Source organism: Vulpes vulpes, chromosome 13, assembly GCF_048418805.1.
Source record: "Vulpes vulpes isolate BD-2025 chromosome 13, VulVul3, whole genome shotgun sequence".
In the NCBI taxonomy this organism is placed as follows: domain Eukaryota; kingdom Metazoa; phylum Chordata; class Mammalia; order Carnivora; family Canidae; genus Vulpes; species Vulpes vulpes.
The window spans coordinates 155,806,913-155,825,262 of record NC_132792.1 but is presented as its reverse complement, the minus strand read 5'-3'; the positions used below and the strand labels follow the sequence as shown (position 1 = coordinate 155,825,262).

The 18,350-nt window shown below is 37.5% G+C and overlaps 1 protein-coding gene across 9 annotated transcripts in view; it reads right to left on the bottom strand.

Moving 5' to 3' along the window:
- Nucleotides 1-1,927: 1,927 nt before the first annotated feature.
- NEK7 (NIMA related kinase 7) overlaps nt 1,928-18,350 on the bottom strand; it is a 158,271-nt gene continuing 141,848 nt past the window's right edge. For 8 of the 9 annotated variants that reach the window (XM_072733433.1, XM_072733426.1, XM_072733429.1 and 5 more), the window contains one exon: nt 3,026-5,848. In XM_072733433.1, coding sequence (XP_072589534.1) covers nt 5,738-5,848 — 111 coding nt within the window. In that variant the 3' untranslated portion in view covers nt 3,026-5,737. Of the gene's footprint in view, nt 5,849-18,350 lie in introns of all 9 variants that reach the window. The other variant, XM_026017967.2, reaches the window with a different exon arrangement.

Sequence of the window (18,350 nt, the reverse complement as noted above, 5' to 3'; positions counted from 1 at the left end):
AAAAAAGGTGAGATTCAGGGAGATACATTACTAAATTATAGAGTACTTGATTTTTATATGAATCTTCCCATCTGGATCACAGCATCTTTTCCTATTCGTTCAGTCTTTGCCTGATGTTCTTCAACAAGATTTTTATAATTTCTTTCATACAGGTTCTATGTGTTTCTTGATCAATTATTTCTAAGTGTTTTATAATTCCTATTATGAAATTTTTATATTGCTGATTACATTACCACCACATGGCCTTATTATTACCCTTATATTACTGATTATTGCAAATATGGAGAAAATATACATCTCTAAATCTACCTCACATTACTCCATCCCGACTCACCCACTCTCATCTGTTGCTTCTCAGATGGCCCAGCTACTTCCCACATTCTTCCTCGGCAGCAGGCTCTTCCCTGTGTTGGTTCTTTGGCGGACTCCTTTTCATCCTTTAGGTCATTTCACTTCAATGTCACCTCTTCAGTGTCTCTTTTCCTCCACAGCATTCATAACAATTTGCTTTTATATATTTAGATTTCCAGAAATGTTATTTCTTCCTGACCGGATTTTAAATCCATGAAAACAAATATTTTGCTCAAGACAACATATAAGGTCTAATATATGAGGATACACAACAAACGTTTGTGAGCTTAGTGGATAAACACTTTCCGTGGATCTCTTTTTTTACCTTCTGTACTCCTTGTCCAGCATCTTCAGTTTCTTTTCTATGTGCTACTTCTCCTAATCTTTAAACCATCTTATGTTCACTTTATCTTAAAACTTGAGCTAGATTACCTCTGGTTGCCATCTATTTTTCCTTCATATGCCATCGTCCTTCCTATTTTTACCCGAATTTGCCTTCCACTCCAGTCTCCTACTGAACCTGTATTACCATGACCTCCTCATTAAGTCCAGGAGCCAGGTGTCAATCCTTACTATCTTCAACTTCTTTGTAATTTATGGCAACTTTTAACTTAAAATATTTCTTCTAGTTTAGCTTGTTTGCTTCTCCTACCCCACTGGCCTCACCTCTCCAGATTTCTGCTGTTTTTCCATCTACTATGCATGGTCCCCCTGAAGTGCTCAGCTCCATTGACAGCATTACAATGTTCATTTATCAATTCAACAAAGAAGTTGAGAGACTACAGTTGGGGCATTGTGTTAAGTGGGGCACATCACACTGAATAAACCAGAAGTACTTGTCCATCTAGAGTTTAGGCTCTAGCGGGGAGACTGAAAGTAAACGAAGAATCACACAGGTAATCATTTGGTTACCGATGGGTAAGTGCCCAAAGGCAAAGTACAGGATGCAGTCTGGGTGGCTCCTGAAAAAGCACATTTTATGTCAGTCATGAGAGATTGGTAGGATTGACTGACTGATTGATGCCAAAGGGAGAGCTATCTAAGCCCTGAGAAGAGCTCCAGGTCTTTAAGAAACAAGTGCAGCAAAACAAGGCAAAAATAGATGGCGCTACAGCCAGAGAAGACGTTCGCGGATTCTCTACACTACAACACTACACTGTAATAGCTACATTGAACAAGCAACCCACCTGGTACCAGGCATCACATCCAGACCTTTATATAAAAGGCATCATAATTCCTTTGTAGAGTTAGGAATTTATACTCCTACTTTACACTTGAAAAAGTAAGGACTAGAGAAATTATCCTCGGGACTATGGGTCTAGAAAGGAGCGGAAAAAGATTATCTTTATGCATTGTAACATGTTGAAAACAATTTACTTTTAAAAACTCCTGGTCACAAAGCCTAACTTTAAAATTTCCTTTTATTTTATTCTTACCTCCTAAGGTTTAAAATTAGAGATCCAAGTGAACAAGAAATGGGTAAGAAAACCAGAAACTCCTTCAAATGAAGTTCTCAGAGATAAAATACACATTGTAAACTTTCACATCTTTCCGATAATTAATCTGATGAGTCTTGTTTTAGTTCATCATTAATTGTATTAGAGACTTACATGTAATTAAAAATACATAATGTAACAACTCCATGGAAGTTTTTTGATTAAGGGTTTCATTGCAGTTGTCATCTTTTTGCACCAATTCGGTGGTAAATATAGCTGCACCAATTAATAATACATTAAACATATATGCCCAGTACTGACTTTTCTAATTAACAAACATACTTTTGAGATAAAATTTATAACTAGTCAAACACTCTCTTGTGGCTAAAATTTACTATTACTATACAATTATGTGAGTGTGCCCATATACACATAATCAGACTAAAGGTTCTTTACAAGTCACAGGTTACAAAATCCGTGTGATCTTCACCACAGTCTATTTGGAAATGTGATCCTGATGTGAAAGGATCATTTTACCATCAGCCTGGAGGATTTTACGCCATAAAGATCTTTTAGCCTCAACATTTCCAGATACAGAAAGTAATTTTCACTTTTTATGTGGAAAAGAGTAAGTTGAGAGACTACCAACAGGGTAGTTGCAAACTATTTCTAATATTGTCCGCAGCATATTAACTAAGGTGAGAGGAATGGACTCTGCGGCCTAAACTTTAAACTCATAATTTTATAATTTGAGAAAACTTTTTTTATTCAAAGACAGATAATGATGTACTGAAGAGAGTAGGGACCTACGAAGATGTACCCTACTTTAATGCATATTTATAAAACTACTTCTTAGTATCTGTCCGAGCTCCATGATCACCCTGAACGGCTTCAATTCTTAGGCTTCTCCCAAAATGGTAAAGTCATGGAAATGAACAAGAAATGTTTCTTCTGTAGGTGACATGTTAAGTGAAACAAACAATGGCAGACTCTGGGGGGGGGGGGGGGAGGATCACAGATACATAAAATGTTACTGTAACCATTTTTTAATTTTATGTTTTTATTTATATTAGGATATTATACAATTTTCAAAGCTAACAAGAGAATCTTTCTTAGTATGTGTATTGGAAGCATAACAAAATAAAAGTATTTCACAAAAGAAGTCCATATTACAGTACTATTGAAATATGAGGCATAGGATAATTATGCATTTGTGGGTTATAAACATAATACATTCATTTTAAAGAAAAAAACATTTAATATGAATAACATTTTGGTTAAAATAAATATCATGTAAATGTTAACAGCAACACCTGAAGTATATTGATACAAGAAAGGTGTTTTGTGATAGGTACTATGTAGAATGGTAAAAGCATTCATGAAATGGCTGTAATATCTTACTAAATTTACAATCATTGCACATTGTTGAGCACTTTATTTATACAGGGATACCCTTCATCCACCATTCCTAAACCTCAACATACAAAACAAAGTTACCCCACATTTTCCTCTGGGGAACTGGTACCAATATCTAAATAAGGTTTAGAATCAGATGTACCTTTCATTTTACTGTTTCTCCACTCAATTCAAATGTCTTTTCTTAATCAGTACAAAATTTACTTATAAACAGGAATATAAAGAGAATATTTATAGGTGAGTATAAAAATTAAAACTAATTATCCTCATAATTTTTTGAAATTATCTCATTCAAAATTAAAATTTATTGTTTACACAGTGGTTTCTTCAGGAAAAAATATGAACACTTAGATAAGAAAAAAGATAGAATATCCAAAACAGAAAGTTTCCACATTTAGAAAATAATAATGGATTTCCCTGATCATTAAATTCTTCCCAGCTATTTCCTTCTAGCAGAGAGACTCACTGAAAAGAAAAGCTTAAATCTTTGCTTAAAAGTCACTGTGAGGGGTTAAGCTAATGAGTTTTAGATTCATGTATTTTTAAAGACTGCAAGAAAAAGGGGACTATCTGTTCCAACTACAAAACAATTTCCTCTTCAACTGTATTACAATAAAATGAACATGACACTATTTTAACAAAAATAATTCTACTTACTCATACTTCAGGAGACAAATCTATGGATGCTCAGTGTAAAAGCTGTAACTAAAAATCACACAATGCATCCATCCAGCCCTCATTTCAAGGACCACCCAGGTGTCCTTTGTCTATCCCAGGATAAAGTTACCCTTCAGATATCATAACTGATTACATTTTGAAAAAGAAAAAAAAGTTTATGCTTTTTCCCTTAATAAATCATTTTTTAAGTTTACAAATGACTTGAAAGTATTCAAATGATTGTAAGAAAAATACTTATAAAGGGGGGGGGGAACCCCAGCAGTTAAATCAGCTAACGGTAGGTATTCTCCAAACATGAGGTTTCCACGTTGGCAGGATTATCCATCCCAAGGTTGGGTTACAGGTGGCATGGCGTCCTTGAACGGTGACTGCCACTCGGCCTTTTGGCTTTCACAATTCTGTGAAGAACTGGTCACCACTCACATGAAGGCATTCATGGAAAACATATCTCCATAACAGCATTTACTAAACTCTGCCCATTTCCTTAAACTAAATGAAGCGTTACCATCTCTGTCATCTTCATGCATGAATACAGTACTTGGCTTAAAAGCTTCTCAACAGAAATGTTAATCTCATAAAAACTCTGGCTGTGGTAATGGCCAGTTTTCATTGCTTTAAACATATTCTAAAATTACAACCTTGTCAAATGAATTGAAACTGTGTCAACATTCACAGGTACAGCACAACACACATCCTTTCTTCCTCCCTAACAAGACAAAATGACACGCATACAGGGTGGCCCAAATTTTAAAAAGTTAAAAAAAAATGGGTTTAATCCAGGAAAAATGTTGGTATACCAAATATTTCTTTAAAGGGTATATGTTCTCAGAAAATCTGAAACAAAATGGATAAAATGCACATACAATATAAATAAGAAAGCAACTGGAAGAACACAAAAAATTTTCTGAAGGGGACCAATCAGAATTTCAATAAAATCTATGAATAAAAACATATGCTTACACTATAGTGTACAATTATGAAGAGAATTTAAATTTATAAAGAACTCGAAATATAGTACTGCAAGATTATTCAAAGATTTTTTCAAATGTACAAACAATAATAAAAACACCAAAGAAGCCTCGGGCAATGTGCAACTTTCAAAATTACTATCACACCAGCCAAACAAATCCTTAACCACTTTTTAAATGGATTCATTTATACCATTTTAATGCAGAGAGAATATCAAAGATATTAAAACAGAACAAAATAAAGCAAAGAACTCTTCAGTGTCTGACTCACATTTTGTCCCCCAATTTTTTCACATTTAATAGTTGCATTTTGAATGTATAAGCTAACAATTTTAAGTGTTTCTCAAATAGTTTGTCTACATTTATCTTAAGAATTATATTTCAAAGCTACAATGCTAAGTACTAAAACACAGACTTCAAACTTAATAAAAAAAAAATCACAAAAGTTCACAATTGTGCTAATCTCAAATGTCCATAAATGACGAAAAAGCAAACAAGTCACATGTTCAGATACTCTTCCTCACGTTACAAGTCTGTCTTGACGAGTGCCAAGCTGCACTTTCAATCTTTGGCACTGAAAGTCTTATCTGAACACAATTTATCAGAAAAAAAAAAATCTGAATAATTCTAAAAACCTTTAGCCATTAAAAACCATTAAGTTTCATTTACTCTCCTAACATGCAAAGTGACTATCCAAAGTCATTTGGGGTTTGCAAGAAGGTGACTTAGACTGGTACAAAATGAAGCTTCTATGAAAACTGGTTAAGGATTCAAAGCACATTAGCTCTGAAATATTCATCTCAACACCCAGACAAAAATGGGGAGGTATGATTTGCACAAAAATACTTTAAATAATTTTGGTTACGTTCTTCATGATCTTCCATGAATCTAGCTGCTTGCAGTGCACGCGTGCATCCTCTTTGCTACGTCATAAACATAGGTAATGTCTGGTCGCTTCTCTGGATCTGGGTTGATGCACATGTTCACTAACTGTCGTAGCTACAGAGAAAGAAAACACAGATGCTTTTAAAAACAATTCCAGTTAGTTAAAGGAAAAGAAAAAAATAAATAATCAAGAAACAAACTCTGTAAGAACACGGACAGGGAGGTGGGTGGGGAATGGGCAAAATCAGTGACAAGGATTAAAAACTCCTCTAATGATGAACACTGAGTAAGGGAAGAGAATTGTTGAATCACTATATTGCACACCTAAAACTAATACAACACCGTATATACCTATACTGAAATGAAAAAACTTAAAAAAAAAAAGAATATATCTGACTGCTATCAATGATTTTACAATTAATTGAAAAGTCTAAAAGTATGTATAGTTATTGGGGAGTATTAACATCAAGCAAAAAGTACTGTCTACAATCGGAGGTTTTAAAATGATTTTACTGGGGCACCTGGGGGGCTCAGTGGTTGAGCATCTGCCTTTGGCTCAGGTCACAATCCTGGGACCCGGGATCGAGTCCTGCATCGGGCTCCCTGCGAAGAGCCTGCTTCTCCCTCTGCCTGTGTCTCTGACTCTCTCTCAGTGTGGGTCTCATGAATAAATAAACTATAAAGTCTTAAAAAAAAAGAATAAAACGATTTTACTATTTTTCAAAGAAATTTATCAGAAGGTAGCAGTCATGAAGGACAACGGGTTTTTAACTCTAAGGCTCCAAGTTAACTGTAGATATATACACATTTATGTGATCTAGGATGTACTACATTAGCCTTGATCATAAGTTTACATTCTCATAATCTATAGATCTAACTTCATATGAGGCATAGGGTAAAATAATTATCATATGCCCTTATCATAAGCCATTTTATATAAATATAAAATTTTTAAATTAATTTCATATTAAAAAGCACTCTTCTAAAGTAAGAATAATAAATTCTAAGCAAGGTAAATTATGAGTAGTATTCTCATCCTCAACTGCATGAAGCAGTATTAGTCTCTTCACTTTATAGATGAGAGAGCTGACGTTTACTTACTTACATCAAAGAAAATAAGCACACTTCAATAAATTAAAGAAATATACCCTTCCATCTGATTTCATTCTCGATTCCAACTGCCATCAGTTTACGAAACTACGTCTCTTCTTATAACACTGTACGTGGTCTTTCACAGATGATAAGCCAAATCAAGAGGAAGAGCTAAGATCCTTTTGCTCTGTGAGTATGTCATGAGGAATAATTTAGATATTTTGAAAACTTGCATTGATTCTTTCTGGCCAGTTATTAGCGTGTAGTAAATGTTAATGGAAATGTTACACCCACTGAGATGGTCTGAGGATTTCAATTTATATTCCTTAGAATGCAGCAGACGATAGCATTAAAAATCCTTAAGGGGTAGAGCAATACCCAAGGCACTTATTTATTATGGCGACCTAAGAGAAATTTAAATCAGAAAGAGGGTGGCATTTTACCCATTAAAATAAAAACAAATATATCCAATTATACACGATACAGAAAACAGCAGGAAAAGCATTTATAATGACGCTTCTATTTAAGAGGTAATGTGTTCTAACAGGTCACCTACTTGTCAGATACTTTGTTTAGAGACAAAAATGACAAAAGCAGCAGAAAAATGACAGAAAAGTAGAACTGTGGTACAAAAATTCTATTTAACCAGTGTACTGGTAGACTTAAGGGCAATTTTTGACGGAATAAAACCACCACATCCTTCAACCCGGACCAGAAACCTGATCTTTCCAGCCTAATAGGTCAGAATTGGGTGAAACCTTCCAACCTACTGTAGCGAATGGTCCTCAAGTTCTGCCCGAAGAAGAAAAGTGACGAAGATGAAAGATAGATGGAGCGAATTTAGTTGAAGAGACGAAGGTTCTGTGGCTCTCCAAAGCGGAAGATGAGAACCAGCTGTAACAAAGAGGGGGGCAAGGAAAGAATTCGGTAAAGGGAGAAGCAGTGGGGACGGCAGCTGGGCCGCGGCTGATCTCCGCCGTCCTTCAGGACTGCTTCTGGGCGACTGACGGGACAATCGGGAACCCTACAGTAGACGGGGCCGGAGCGGGACGTTTGCTTTATCTCCTTCTTACGTGGTTCAATTTCCATCTGAAATGTAGCTCATCTTGTCATAAAGATTCACCTTTCCAAAGAGTTTTCTGACACGTCGTATAGTATAAAATCATACACGATATAAAATATGCGTACCTCAGGGTATTTATGAATCAAATAACCTATTGATAAATTTTTCCTAAACCGTTACATAATAAACAAATTAATAAAGTATGAAAATAAGGTCCCATAAAATGAAAATATGCTTGAGTAGTGATCCACACTCATCTTGAGTAGAAACATGCTGGCATCTGAGGACATTGAGGGTAAATCAGGGAAAAGAACCAATGCAGAAGGGAAGGCCTACTGTCCTGGAAGGGAAGTGAGAGAATGACTCGTCTTCCTTCCCGACATTCTGACCTTCCTTTCCTTTCTGGCTCTCATGTCTCCATTCATTCATTCAATAAAATCTTATTGAGCATTTATGGTGTGCCAAGCACTTTATTAGGTGGTCAGGATAAAGCAAGAAACGAGATATACACGGAACCTGACTTTGTACAGCTCACAATCCAGCGGGGGAAGAAAGACTAACAAAGAAATAAATGGGGATCCCTGGGTGGCGCAGCGGTTTAGCGCCTGCCTTTGGCCCAGGGCACGATCCTGGAGTCCCGGGATCGAGTCCCACGTCGGGCTCCCGGTGCATGGAGCCTGCTTCTCCCTCTGCCTGTGTCTCTGCCTCTCTCTGTGTGTGTGACTATCATAAATAAATTAAAAAAAAAATTAAAAAAAATAAATGTGAGACTGAGGAGATCATATAACTAAGAATATTACAAACTACAAAGCGACAGGTAGCTCAAGAGGGATTTGTAAGAGAGAGGCAAAAAGACGGTGGGTGGCCACCCAGAAGACAACCCTACTTCCCTCTTTTTCCTTCCACCTCCTTAACTCTGAGTGCTTCTACCTCATGCACTGAGGACACCCAGCTGACAGTATTCCTCATCCCAACGACTGCGACTACACCTTTGGTCACCGCGATGCCCACTTGGATCCTCGATCCAAAACAAACATCTTGATTACCTGGCCTTCCTTGATCTTCACTTGCCTTCCATTTTAGTGTCTGCCTCCCAGGGGCACAGCTTATGTCTTCCAATGTCCTGTGTCACGTAAGAAATGTGGGCACAAGTTCCGGTCGTTCCAAGAGTCTCACATCTGTCCCCTACCTAGTATGGATGTGCCTTCATTTGACGCCACTTCCAATACCTTTCCCTCCTGGTCAATCTTCTGTCTCTGGACTTATGTCATCCATTTCCAGACTAGACATCATAGCACAAGCCTTTAACCACTTATTTGGCAGCACTATTAATAAACCAACCCTGACAATTGTTTTCTTTGCTTCTCTACCAGGATGTGAAGGACCGCAGGAGAAAATCGCAGACTCCGTATAGTCTGGAGGTCCCAGATTCTTGGTTCCAACTGCTGTTGGACCCTAAAGGCTGTTCTGCAATCCAGATGGTTGGCCTGATAAACTCCATTTCCCACAATGGCTAATCTCAACCTTCACTGATCTGCAGGCACTGCCCTCAATTCTTTCCCACCCAGGACCTTGCCTCCTACTTCACAGAGAAAAATCAACACTGTTAGGTTTGAGCTTTCCCTCAGTATCTCGTCTCAACCTATCCATATCTGGTCCGTATCATCTCTGTCTCAGCATCAGAAGAGTATTTTTTTTTTTCTCCTACTACTCTCAATTCTATCACTGGAACCTCCTCCAGAGATTATATACATCAGTAGCTGAAATATAGTTGACTATGATCGAATATTTAATGAGTGAATGACTATTCAGTCTGTTATTCCTCTTCTGTATTTTCAACCTCTCCTCATCTGCTGATTCCTTCATCATAATCTGTAAGTAGAGTCAAGTCTCTCTTCCTAACCACTACCCCATCTAATGTATTTGCTCTACAGCTAAATTTTTTTGGGGTGGAAAAAAACAAAATACTATACTTCACTATATCAACTTCCTTAATCTCCTTATTGAAGCCAACTGTAATCATTTTTCATCTCCTCTGCCCCCCAACGGTACTTCACTGAAATCACTTTGACAAAGGTTAGCAGTATGTCCCACTTGCTAAATCTAACAAACTCATTTTCTGCCTCTTATCCAACCTTTCCGCACGGCTGATGCTTCTGATCACAGCCTTCCTGGGAGTTGCCTCCTCCTCTGGCTCCAAGACACCATATTGGTTCCGCCCCCCCCCCCCCACTTCTCTTTTTCTTCCTTTGTAGGTTTATCTTCCTCTGGCAGTCCCTCTACTGTCAGTTCATTTCTTTCTATATCCCTTTTATCTTCTCCCTCAACACCTTCTTACCCTACACAACTTTATTCCCATAGCTTCAATAACCACCAACACAGGCTGAGGAACACATACACCTCTGTAGTTTCAGGCCAGACCTCTTCATGGGCTCTACTGACATATTTCCACCTGGCTTCTAAGCATATCTACCTACAAATACTTCATATTAAACTTGTTCGGAACTGAGAGTTTACTATTTTTCTCCCCAAACCAGTTCTACCTTCGCAGTGCCTTCGATTTCTCAAGCCAGACATCTGAAATTTCATACAAGACACTTCCTCATACTTCACGGTTTTACCTCCAGTTTCTTCCAATCTCCTTGGCACTGCCACTAATCGCCAAGCTGACCCTACTTCAATGTTAAGCATTTCAATGCACCCCAGTATCCTCTACGAAGCCTAACCATTGGTTTATTATGGACTTCTAACATCTGGCTCTTGCTTCCCTTTCCAGCCTCACATTTAGCCCTAAGCCCTCCTCCCTCTAACCCCACTCTACACTCTACCCATAAAAAGAGCTCACAGTTGTGTGTGTCCACCAAACTGTTTTTATCCTGAACCTTTGTACATGTTGCTTCTCTGCTTATAAAGCCTGCCTCAAAATCCTTTACTCTGGTCTCTCATCTATTCATTCTCTAAAGCCCTTCCTAACACCTCTATTGCCATGCAGAACTTAAGTAGGCTCCACGCCCAGCATGGACCCCAATGTGGGACTTGAACTCATGACCCTGAGATCAAGACCTGAGCTGAGATCATGAGTTGGATGCTTCACTGACTGAGCCACCCACGTGCCCCCAGAACTTAATATTTTCTATTTGTCCTCTATCATACCCTTCATGTATTTTTTGTTTTTTTGAGGTGTAACTGACATTAACATTATATTAGTTTCAGGTGTTCATGCACTTTAAAGCCTTTAAAACACTTCGTTGTACTTCATTTAGTATCTGTGTTCTCCTACTAAACTGAAAGACCTGGAGGATGGATATGATATCAACAGTAAGTGCTCACTGCCACATTAGATGGAAGAATGAATGGGTCACTTCTGAGTGACGGAATATGGAAAGGTTTTATGGTCGTGGCAACTGAGCTAAGGTTTTCGGAGCATGAACACAATTTTGATATATAAAAGGGCAGGGGAGACTCTAAGCAGATAATAACAGAATGAGCGCAGGTGCTGAGCCACGGAAAGTATGAGGTGGGTGAAAGCAATGGCTAGTACTCCTGCATGACTGGGGAGCAAGCAACAGTGATGAAATGATAAACTGAGGTGAAATAAAGGAGAGGCTTAAGGAGTTTAGAATCTATTGATATATAGGCAACAGGAAATCAGTACTTAAGCCAGGAGGGAGAGCTCATTAAAGGTGCACTGCAGTACGTATTTTCTTGGAATAGTGAGAGCAAAAGGAGAGCCATGGCAGCAGAATGTTCAATCAAGTTCCTCTAAGATTTCAGGCAGGAAATATTGTTCATTGGAAGTTTTCACCAGGGTATGGGAGAGGACGCTATGTTCACTAACAGAAATAGATAACAAAAAAGGAAGAGTGACTTTGCAGGAGCAACAGGGACATGAAGTTTTGAAGGTATCACATTTGAGATACTGACACAGTACAATTTGGGTGGAACTGTGAATTCCTGAATCTGGGGTTTAATTCTGTATCCATAACTAAATTCTCTAATAAGTCACAATTTTTTGTGACCCTATCCATATCAAAATTATGAAGATAAAAGAGACAGCTTTATGAAAAGCTATTAACCTATCCTGAGCATAATTTTGCACTGTACGATTCTCTTAAATATTTGTCTGTTAATTTAGTCTTACTTAATGACAAGAATCATTGTGGATCTTAAAAAAATCCTGTATTTATATAGGATTTAATATTTTACAAAATCTTCCATATCATTTTATATTTAAAGTATTGTAATGTCTCATAACAATCTCAATTTACAGAGGGGAAAAAAAAAACTAAGAACCAATTTAAAAATTAATGGAGAGGGACACTTGGGTGCTCAGCGGTTGAGCATCTGCCTTTGGCTCAGGGTGTGATCCTGAAGCCCCGGGACTGAGTTCCTCTGCCTGTGTCTCTGCCTTTGTGTGTCTCTCATGAATAAATAAATAATATCTTTAAAAAATAAATAAAAGATAATAATAAATAAAAATTAATGGAGATAGCTGAACTGGAATCCAAGTCATATGATTCTTTATTGCAGGTCTTTTCCACTTCCCATTTTTGAGAGCTCGCTTACTTTTATCTAACTTAGCCTTTTGGTTTGAATTCCTCATGATGCTTAATACAGCTTTGCACGCATAATGATTTCTCAATAACACTAACTGGCTGAATTTCACATCATTACCACCGTAGAGGGATATCACTTAGTCTGACGTTATCATCTGAGTTCTAATCCAGAGAGATGCGTTACTAGGTATTGACAGAAAATACCGGTTAAGCGGTGGCCAGCACAGAGTAGAGAAGGTTGCCTCTCAGGTACTTTATTCCAATACTCAGAGGTTGCTCTGACTTCCATCCGATGAACACCGTGGTGAGACGCCTCAGCTTTCATCGGCGGGGTCGAAGCTTGGCTTGCTGTTTGTTTTCCCTTAAGCAAATGAGCAGACTAGACTTCATCACTCGAGGTCCTTGTCGAATAGTTAATGGTGTTTTGATATTGAAAAATCTGAATGTTCAGAGGGTACTGAAAGGTGTGCTACGTAGCTCCTATCAAACTCCTGCTAAGAGAATGAACATTTAGGGGAGACCCTGTAAAGGGTAAGATTCATCTTTAGAACTCTGGATAAGCATAGCTCTACACTTCAATCAAATTAGGCCACCAGAAGCTACATCATGGGGGCACCCTGCTTTATCCAGCTGCCCAATCACCTGTCCAAAACCATGCTTTAATGCTTGCTTTTGGCTCTTATCAAACATCACACAGTTATTTTCTGTGTAGTTGCTACTAAAGACCTGCCTGGTACATTACTCATAGAACCTTATAGGAGACATTTCTATTATAATTTAGTGGGAGAAAATTTTGTTTTTTCTCAGGAGCTGATGTATTTCCTCCTGAAAGACCAAAACAATTTGCTTACTGTTTCCCTTGGGAGTCCTGACAGAAAGGAAGCAATAACCAGATGAAGAGCTCAACCACCACAACTCTGCTGGCCAGTAAGATAGGTGTGCTAAGGTCCCTTCTACTGCCGGTTCTGAATTTGTACTTCCATTTCTATTTTAATGACTTGTTAAGTCACGTCTTTATTTTTTAAATTATTTTATTTATTTGAGACAGAGAGAGAGAGAGTGCAAACATGAGAAGGGGGGAGGGGCAGAGGGAGATGGAGAAGCAGACCCCCCACTGAGCGGGGAGCCCGAAGCAAGGCTTGATCCTGGGACCCTAGAACCATGACCTGAGCTGAAGGCAGATGTTTAACTGACTGAGCCACCCAAGCATCCCTTTTATTTAAAAAAAAATTTTTTTAAGATTTTATTTATTTGAGAGACAGAGTGCGTGCACACCCAAGTGGGCAGAGGGGCAGAGGGTTAGGGAGAAGCAGGTGCCCTGCTGAACAGGGAACCTGCCACGGGGCTCCACCCCAGGACTCTGGATCATGATGTGATTTGAAGGCAGATGCTTAACCAACTGAGCCACTCGAGTGCCCCAAGTCATACCTTTTGTTGTAAATTATCTCAAATCCTTTTTGAAAAAAAGGCAGATTGTTACACAAAATGGGAGATTTACATAGGCTGCAATTTTCCTTGATATATGTGAGTCAAGGTTGCTCTAAAGATACATCTAAATAGACTTGTTGATGTAGTGCAGGAAAAATCAGTTACAAGAGTCTTTGGCAATATAAAGGGAAAACAATCACAACATAAAACGATTACTTTTACGTTCCAAACAGCCATGGACTAGGTTTTATGCCTTTAACTTTAATAATTTGGCTTAAAAATACAAATTTATTTGGATCTATGAATGCTCTCTTGCCATACCAGATAATTCAAGTTTAGATAAAGAAGGTCACATCTCACCCTGTCTTCTTTGAATGTATACCGAAGTACAGCATCTCTTTACATGGGAGGCTTATTTGTGCTCCTGCTACAATGAACAGGAGGATAAAATTGTCACCCGGGTATCAGAAACCAGGAACATTAAGAGACAGTAGAAAGAGTTTAAAAGTCATGAAGTAGAGGAAGAGGAAAAGCTCATCTTTGCCAGGTAAATTCTAACTTTTAAGTTGTTAAATAACTACAAATAACGCATTCATTTGGTTACTCATGGTTTCACTTTTTGCAGCCCGTAGACACGTCGAGGGGCCACAGTACTTAGATGTAGATGCTCCGTACAAGTAGTAGTTAGTTTTTCTAGGCTTCCAGTGAAAAACTGGAATACAGTCCCCTGAACGTTTCCATCTTCTATATGGTAAGGTGTTCACCCTCTAGAAGGTAACTCTGAGGCTTTAACCGCTATTTCTAGGACCAGAGAGAAAACCATTTCCTAAAAGCTGCTATTTATTGAGTTCTTAACATGAATCAGGCACAATTCTATACATTTCTACATGGCTTCATAACGACTCTCTGGGGCAGGCACTACTATGGCATTTGACAGAAGACTAACATTCCCAAGGTCACAAAGGCAGTGAAGAGGACAGCCTGGATTTGAACTGAAGCAGTCTAGTTTCAGAGTCCAGGCTTTTAAAGTTACTGTGTTCTACTGCCTGGGGAAAATCCTAACGTGGTCTGCAAGTTCCCTCATGGCCACCTCTGCACAAAGGTGGGAGACCTTCCAGATAGACAAAGATAGTTTTAGATTATTTGATTCTCAAAAGAATGCTAGCTCTAACACTGGCTCATCTAGTTTCTAAATTAACAGATCTGCCTCGTATTCCATAGGCCAACTTGGATCAAAAAGCAAACCCAAAAATTTTCTCTAGGGCTTTACAAAATCACAATGAGATACAAGCCTACTTTATCCATGAGAGATATATTTAAATGATGACACAAAAATACTAAGATTCGTGTTACAGTTTGAGTGACAATTTTAATGTCATTGCTAATCTAATTCATTGATTTTTTTAAAAAAGATTTTACTTATTTATTCATGAGAGACACAGAGAGGCAGGGACATGGGCAGAGGGAGAAGCAGGTTCCCTGCAGGGAGCCCGATGGGAGACTCCATCCCAGGACCCCAGGGTCACGCCCTGAGCCAAAGGCAGATGCTCAACCACTGAGCCCCCCAGGTGCTCCTGACTCATTCATTCAAGTGACAGTAACTCCCTCCAAACAAATAAAAACGTAGGTGGATTTTAACATGGAACAATTTCTTTATGCCAGACTAAAAACTTACATAGTGACTTGATGAATTATAAAAAAAAGTCTGATTTTTCTATCAGAAAGTCAGACATTAAATAATCAGAAAGCGGTATTTATCTTAAAGATTTCCCTCAACGCTAGTCTTCATATTTTTAAAAATTTCCTAGAAGTCTCTGGAAGAAAAGAAGTTAAAATCCTATAACATTTATCTAATAGTCTGCAAAAACTCTAAGTACTATATTATTACCCGTATTTGAGGAAAATGTATGCGCATACAATAAAACTTTCAGACTTTTCTATATATTCCTGTATGTCAGGCTTCAATTTCTAATAGCCTCATTAGGCAACCTGCTCAAAAAAATTTTTGTGTTTGAATTGAGGGAATTAGCTTTCCATGTATTCCTTCAAATTATAAAAATAATGACAAAATCAGTAGATAATTACAACTTTGATAAAAATAGAAGTAAATAAGCATTTCATGGTTTATGTTTTGTCAAAAAATTTATTTAGTTTGCATTACTTAACACGTTTGTAAAAAAAATGTACTTTGGAGTTTTTTTAATTGTTTTATATGACAAGATAAAAATAAGGCAATATAGAGGACTGAATATGCAAAAGCCTTTACAAAATCAGAGAGGAAAAAACTGCTTGATTCAGATGCTTAAGGGAAATTTAAAAGGCAATACAGAGGTATTTAAATGAGAAAAAGCATATAGTTAGAATAAAATGAATTCTCTGTAACATTTCTAAAGGACTACGAAATCACAAAATCATATGGAAAATAATGAATATATTTGTTTTCTATAAAGTAGAGAAAAATACTAATACACTAATATATATTGATCTATGTATTTCCAAAGAAATATCAAAGCGTATGAATTAGTACCAGAAATATTAAAAAGAAGAGAGTGTTAACAGTCATTGTTGTCAGGGCGATAACCCAATTACGTATCAAGTTCAGTCACGTACAGGTAATAACAATAGGGCTCTTTGTGCGTTATAGCTTTAGGTCACTAACACAATTCTCAATAGAATAATAAAGACTGGTGCTATTGGTACTGTTTCTTTTTCACCCCCATCTTAATCCCTCTGAGACCAATTATGTTATATCAGCCTCCCAGATATACCCAATTTCCATCTACCCAAGGACACATTTTAGCACCCAAAGTGGGTCTAATACATTAAAGTACACTATATTTCGGAGCTTTAGATATTTATACAAAATGATTAGGCGTATCCAACTTGTACACCAAAGCGTCACTAGTGATTGACTTGGGGGTAGACGGAAAAGGGAAAGGAAAGCAATCTTACAGATATAAGGTAATGTAATGTCTATATTTCACAACTGAAGATCATTCGGTGTGTCTTTTGAAAACTGTGAAAGTCTTACAGAAAGTTACATGGTTTTATAGGATCCCACAGGATACGCGAAATATAGGGCACCGTTTTGGATTTGTGTCTTCAAGGAGCAAGTCTCCAGCGTCACTTCAGAAGCATAAGTGAACAAAGGGCCTACTTAAATATATTTTTTAAACAAAAATGGAACATTCGAAGCTTAAAGATCTGATCTTATATGGCACCTCTAAGTAAGGTGGTCAATTGATATTATGAGTGATGAGAATACCTAACATACTAAACTCATTTTTAAGAAGGAAAATCAAATATTATTAACAGTGTTTGAGATTACATCCAAAGTTAATCTTAATAAATAATGGCACATTTACATATTTATTATTACAAATAGTCTCATCTCACTTAGCATTGGATTATATGATTATAAGGAGTACAGAAATATTTGTGAAAACAGATTTAGCTCCAAACATTAATTGTGCCATTTAATTTAAGATCTCTCATTTAAATATTCTTGAGATAGTATATTGGAAAGAATCTTCCAGCACCGATTTAAATAACATTGGTTAATTTCAACTAACAACTCCAGGGAACTTACATAGTTCTATTAAAATTTGTAAATCTACCGACTATAAAAGAGAACTATTTAGACTGCTCCAATGAATAAAAAAGTTTAATAAACTCATTTTAACTTCAAAATATGCAAAAATTATCTGTACCTGACACTTTCATCTTTCTCTCCCATATACACACAAGGTAGTTTTTTCTAATGACTAAAACAAAGGTCATGTTTTTGTTACTGACTCAAATTTCATAATAAGCTTAAACATATTCTGAATTTATTTATTTCTTTTTTTAAAAGATTTTATTTTTATCTATTTGAAAGAGAGCAGAATCAGGAGGCAAGGGGAGAGGCAGAGGGAGAGGGAGAAGCAGACTCCCCACTGAGCAGGGAACCCAATGCAGGGCTCATGACCTGAGCTGAAGGCAGATGCTTAACCGACTGAGCCATCAGGTGCTCCAAACATATTCTGAATTTAAATATAAACAGAAATTATTTATAAATGTTAGGTAGGCACCTGGGGGGCTCAGTCGGTTAAGCATCTGACTCTTGATTTTGTCTCAGGTAATGATCTCAGGGTCCTGGGGATCCAGCCCCATATCTGCTTGTCCCTCCCCCTCTCTCACAAACAAATAAAAATAGGTGAATTTTTTTCACCCGAAGCATTGTTTCTTCAAATCCTTAAGTTTATTTTTTTTAAGATTTATTTATTTATTTATTTATTCATTCATTCATTCATTCATTCACGAGACAGAGAGAGAGGCAGAGACACAGGCAGAGGGAGAAGCAGGCTCCATGCAGGGAGCCTGATGTAGGACTCGATCCCAGGACCCCAGGGTCATGCCCCGAGCCAAAGACAGACGCTCAACCAGTGAGCCACCCAGGCGTCCCCAGATCCTCTGTTGAATTTCTATTTTCTTAAAC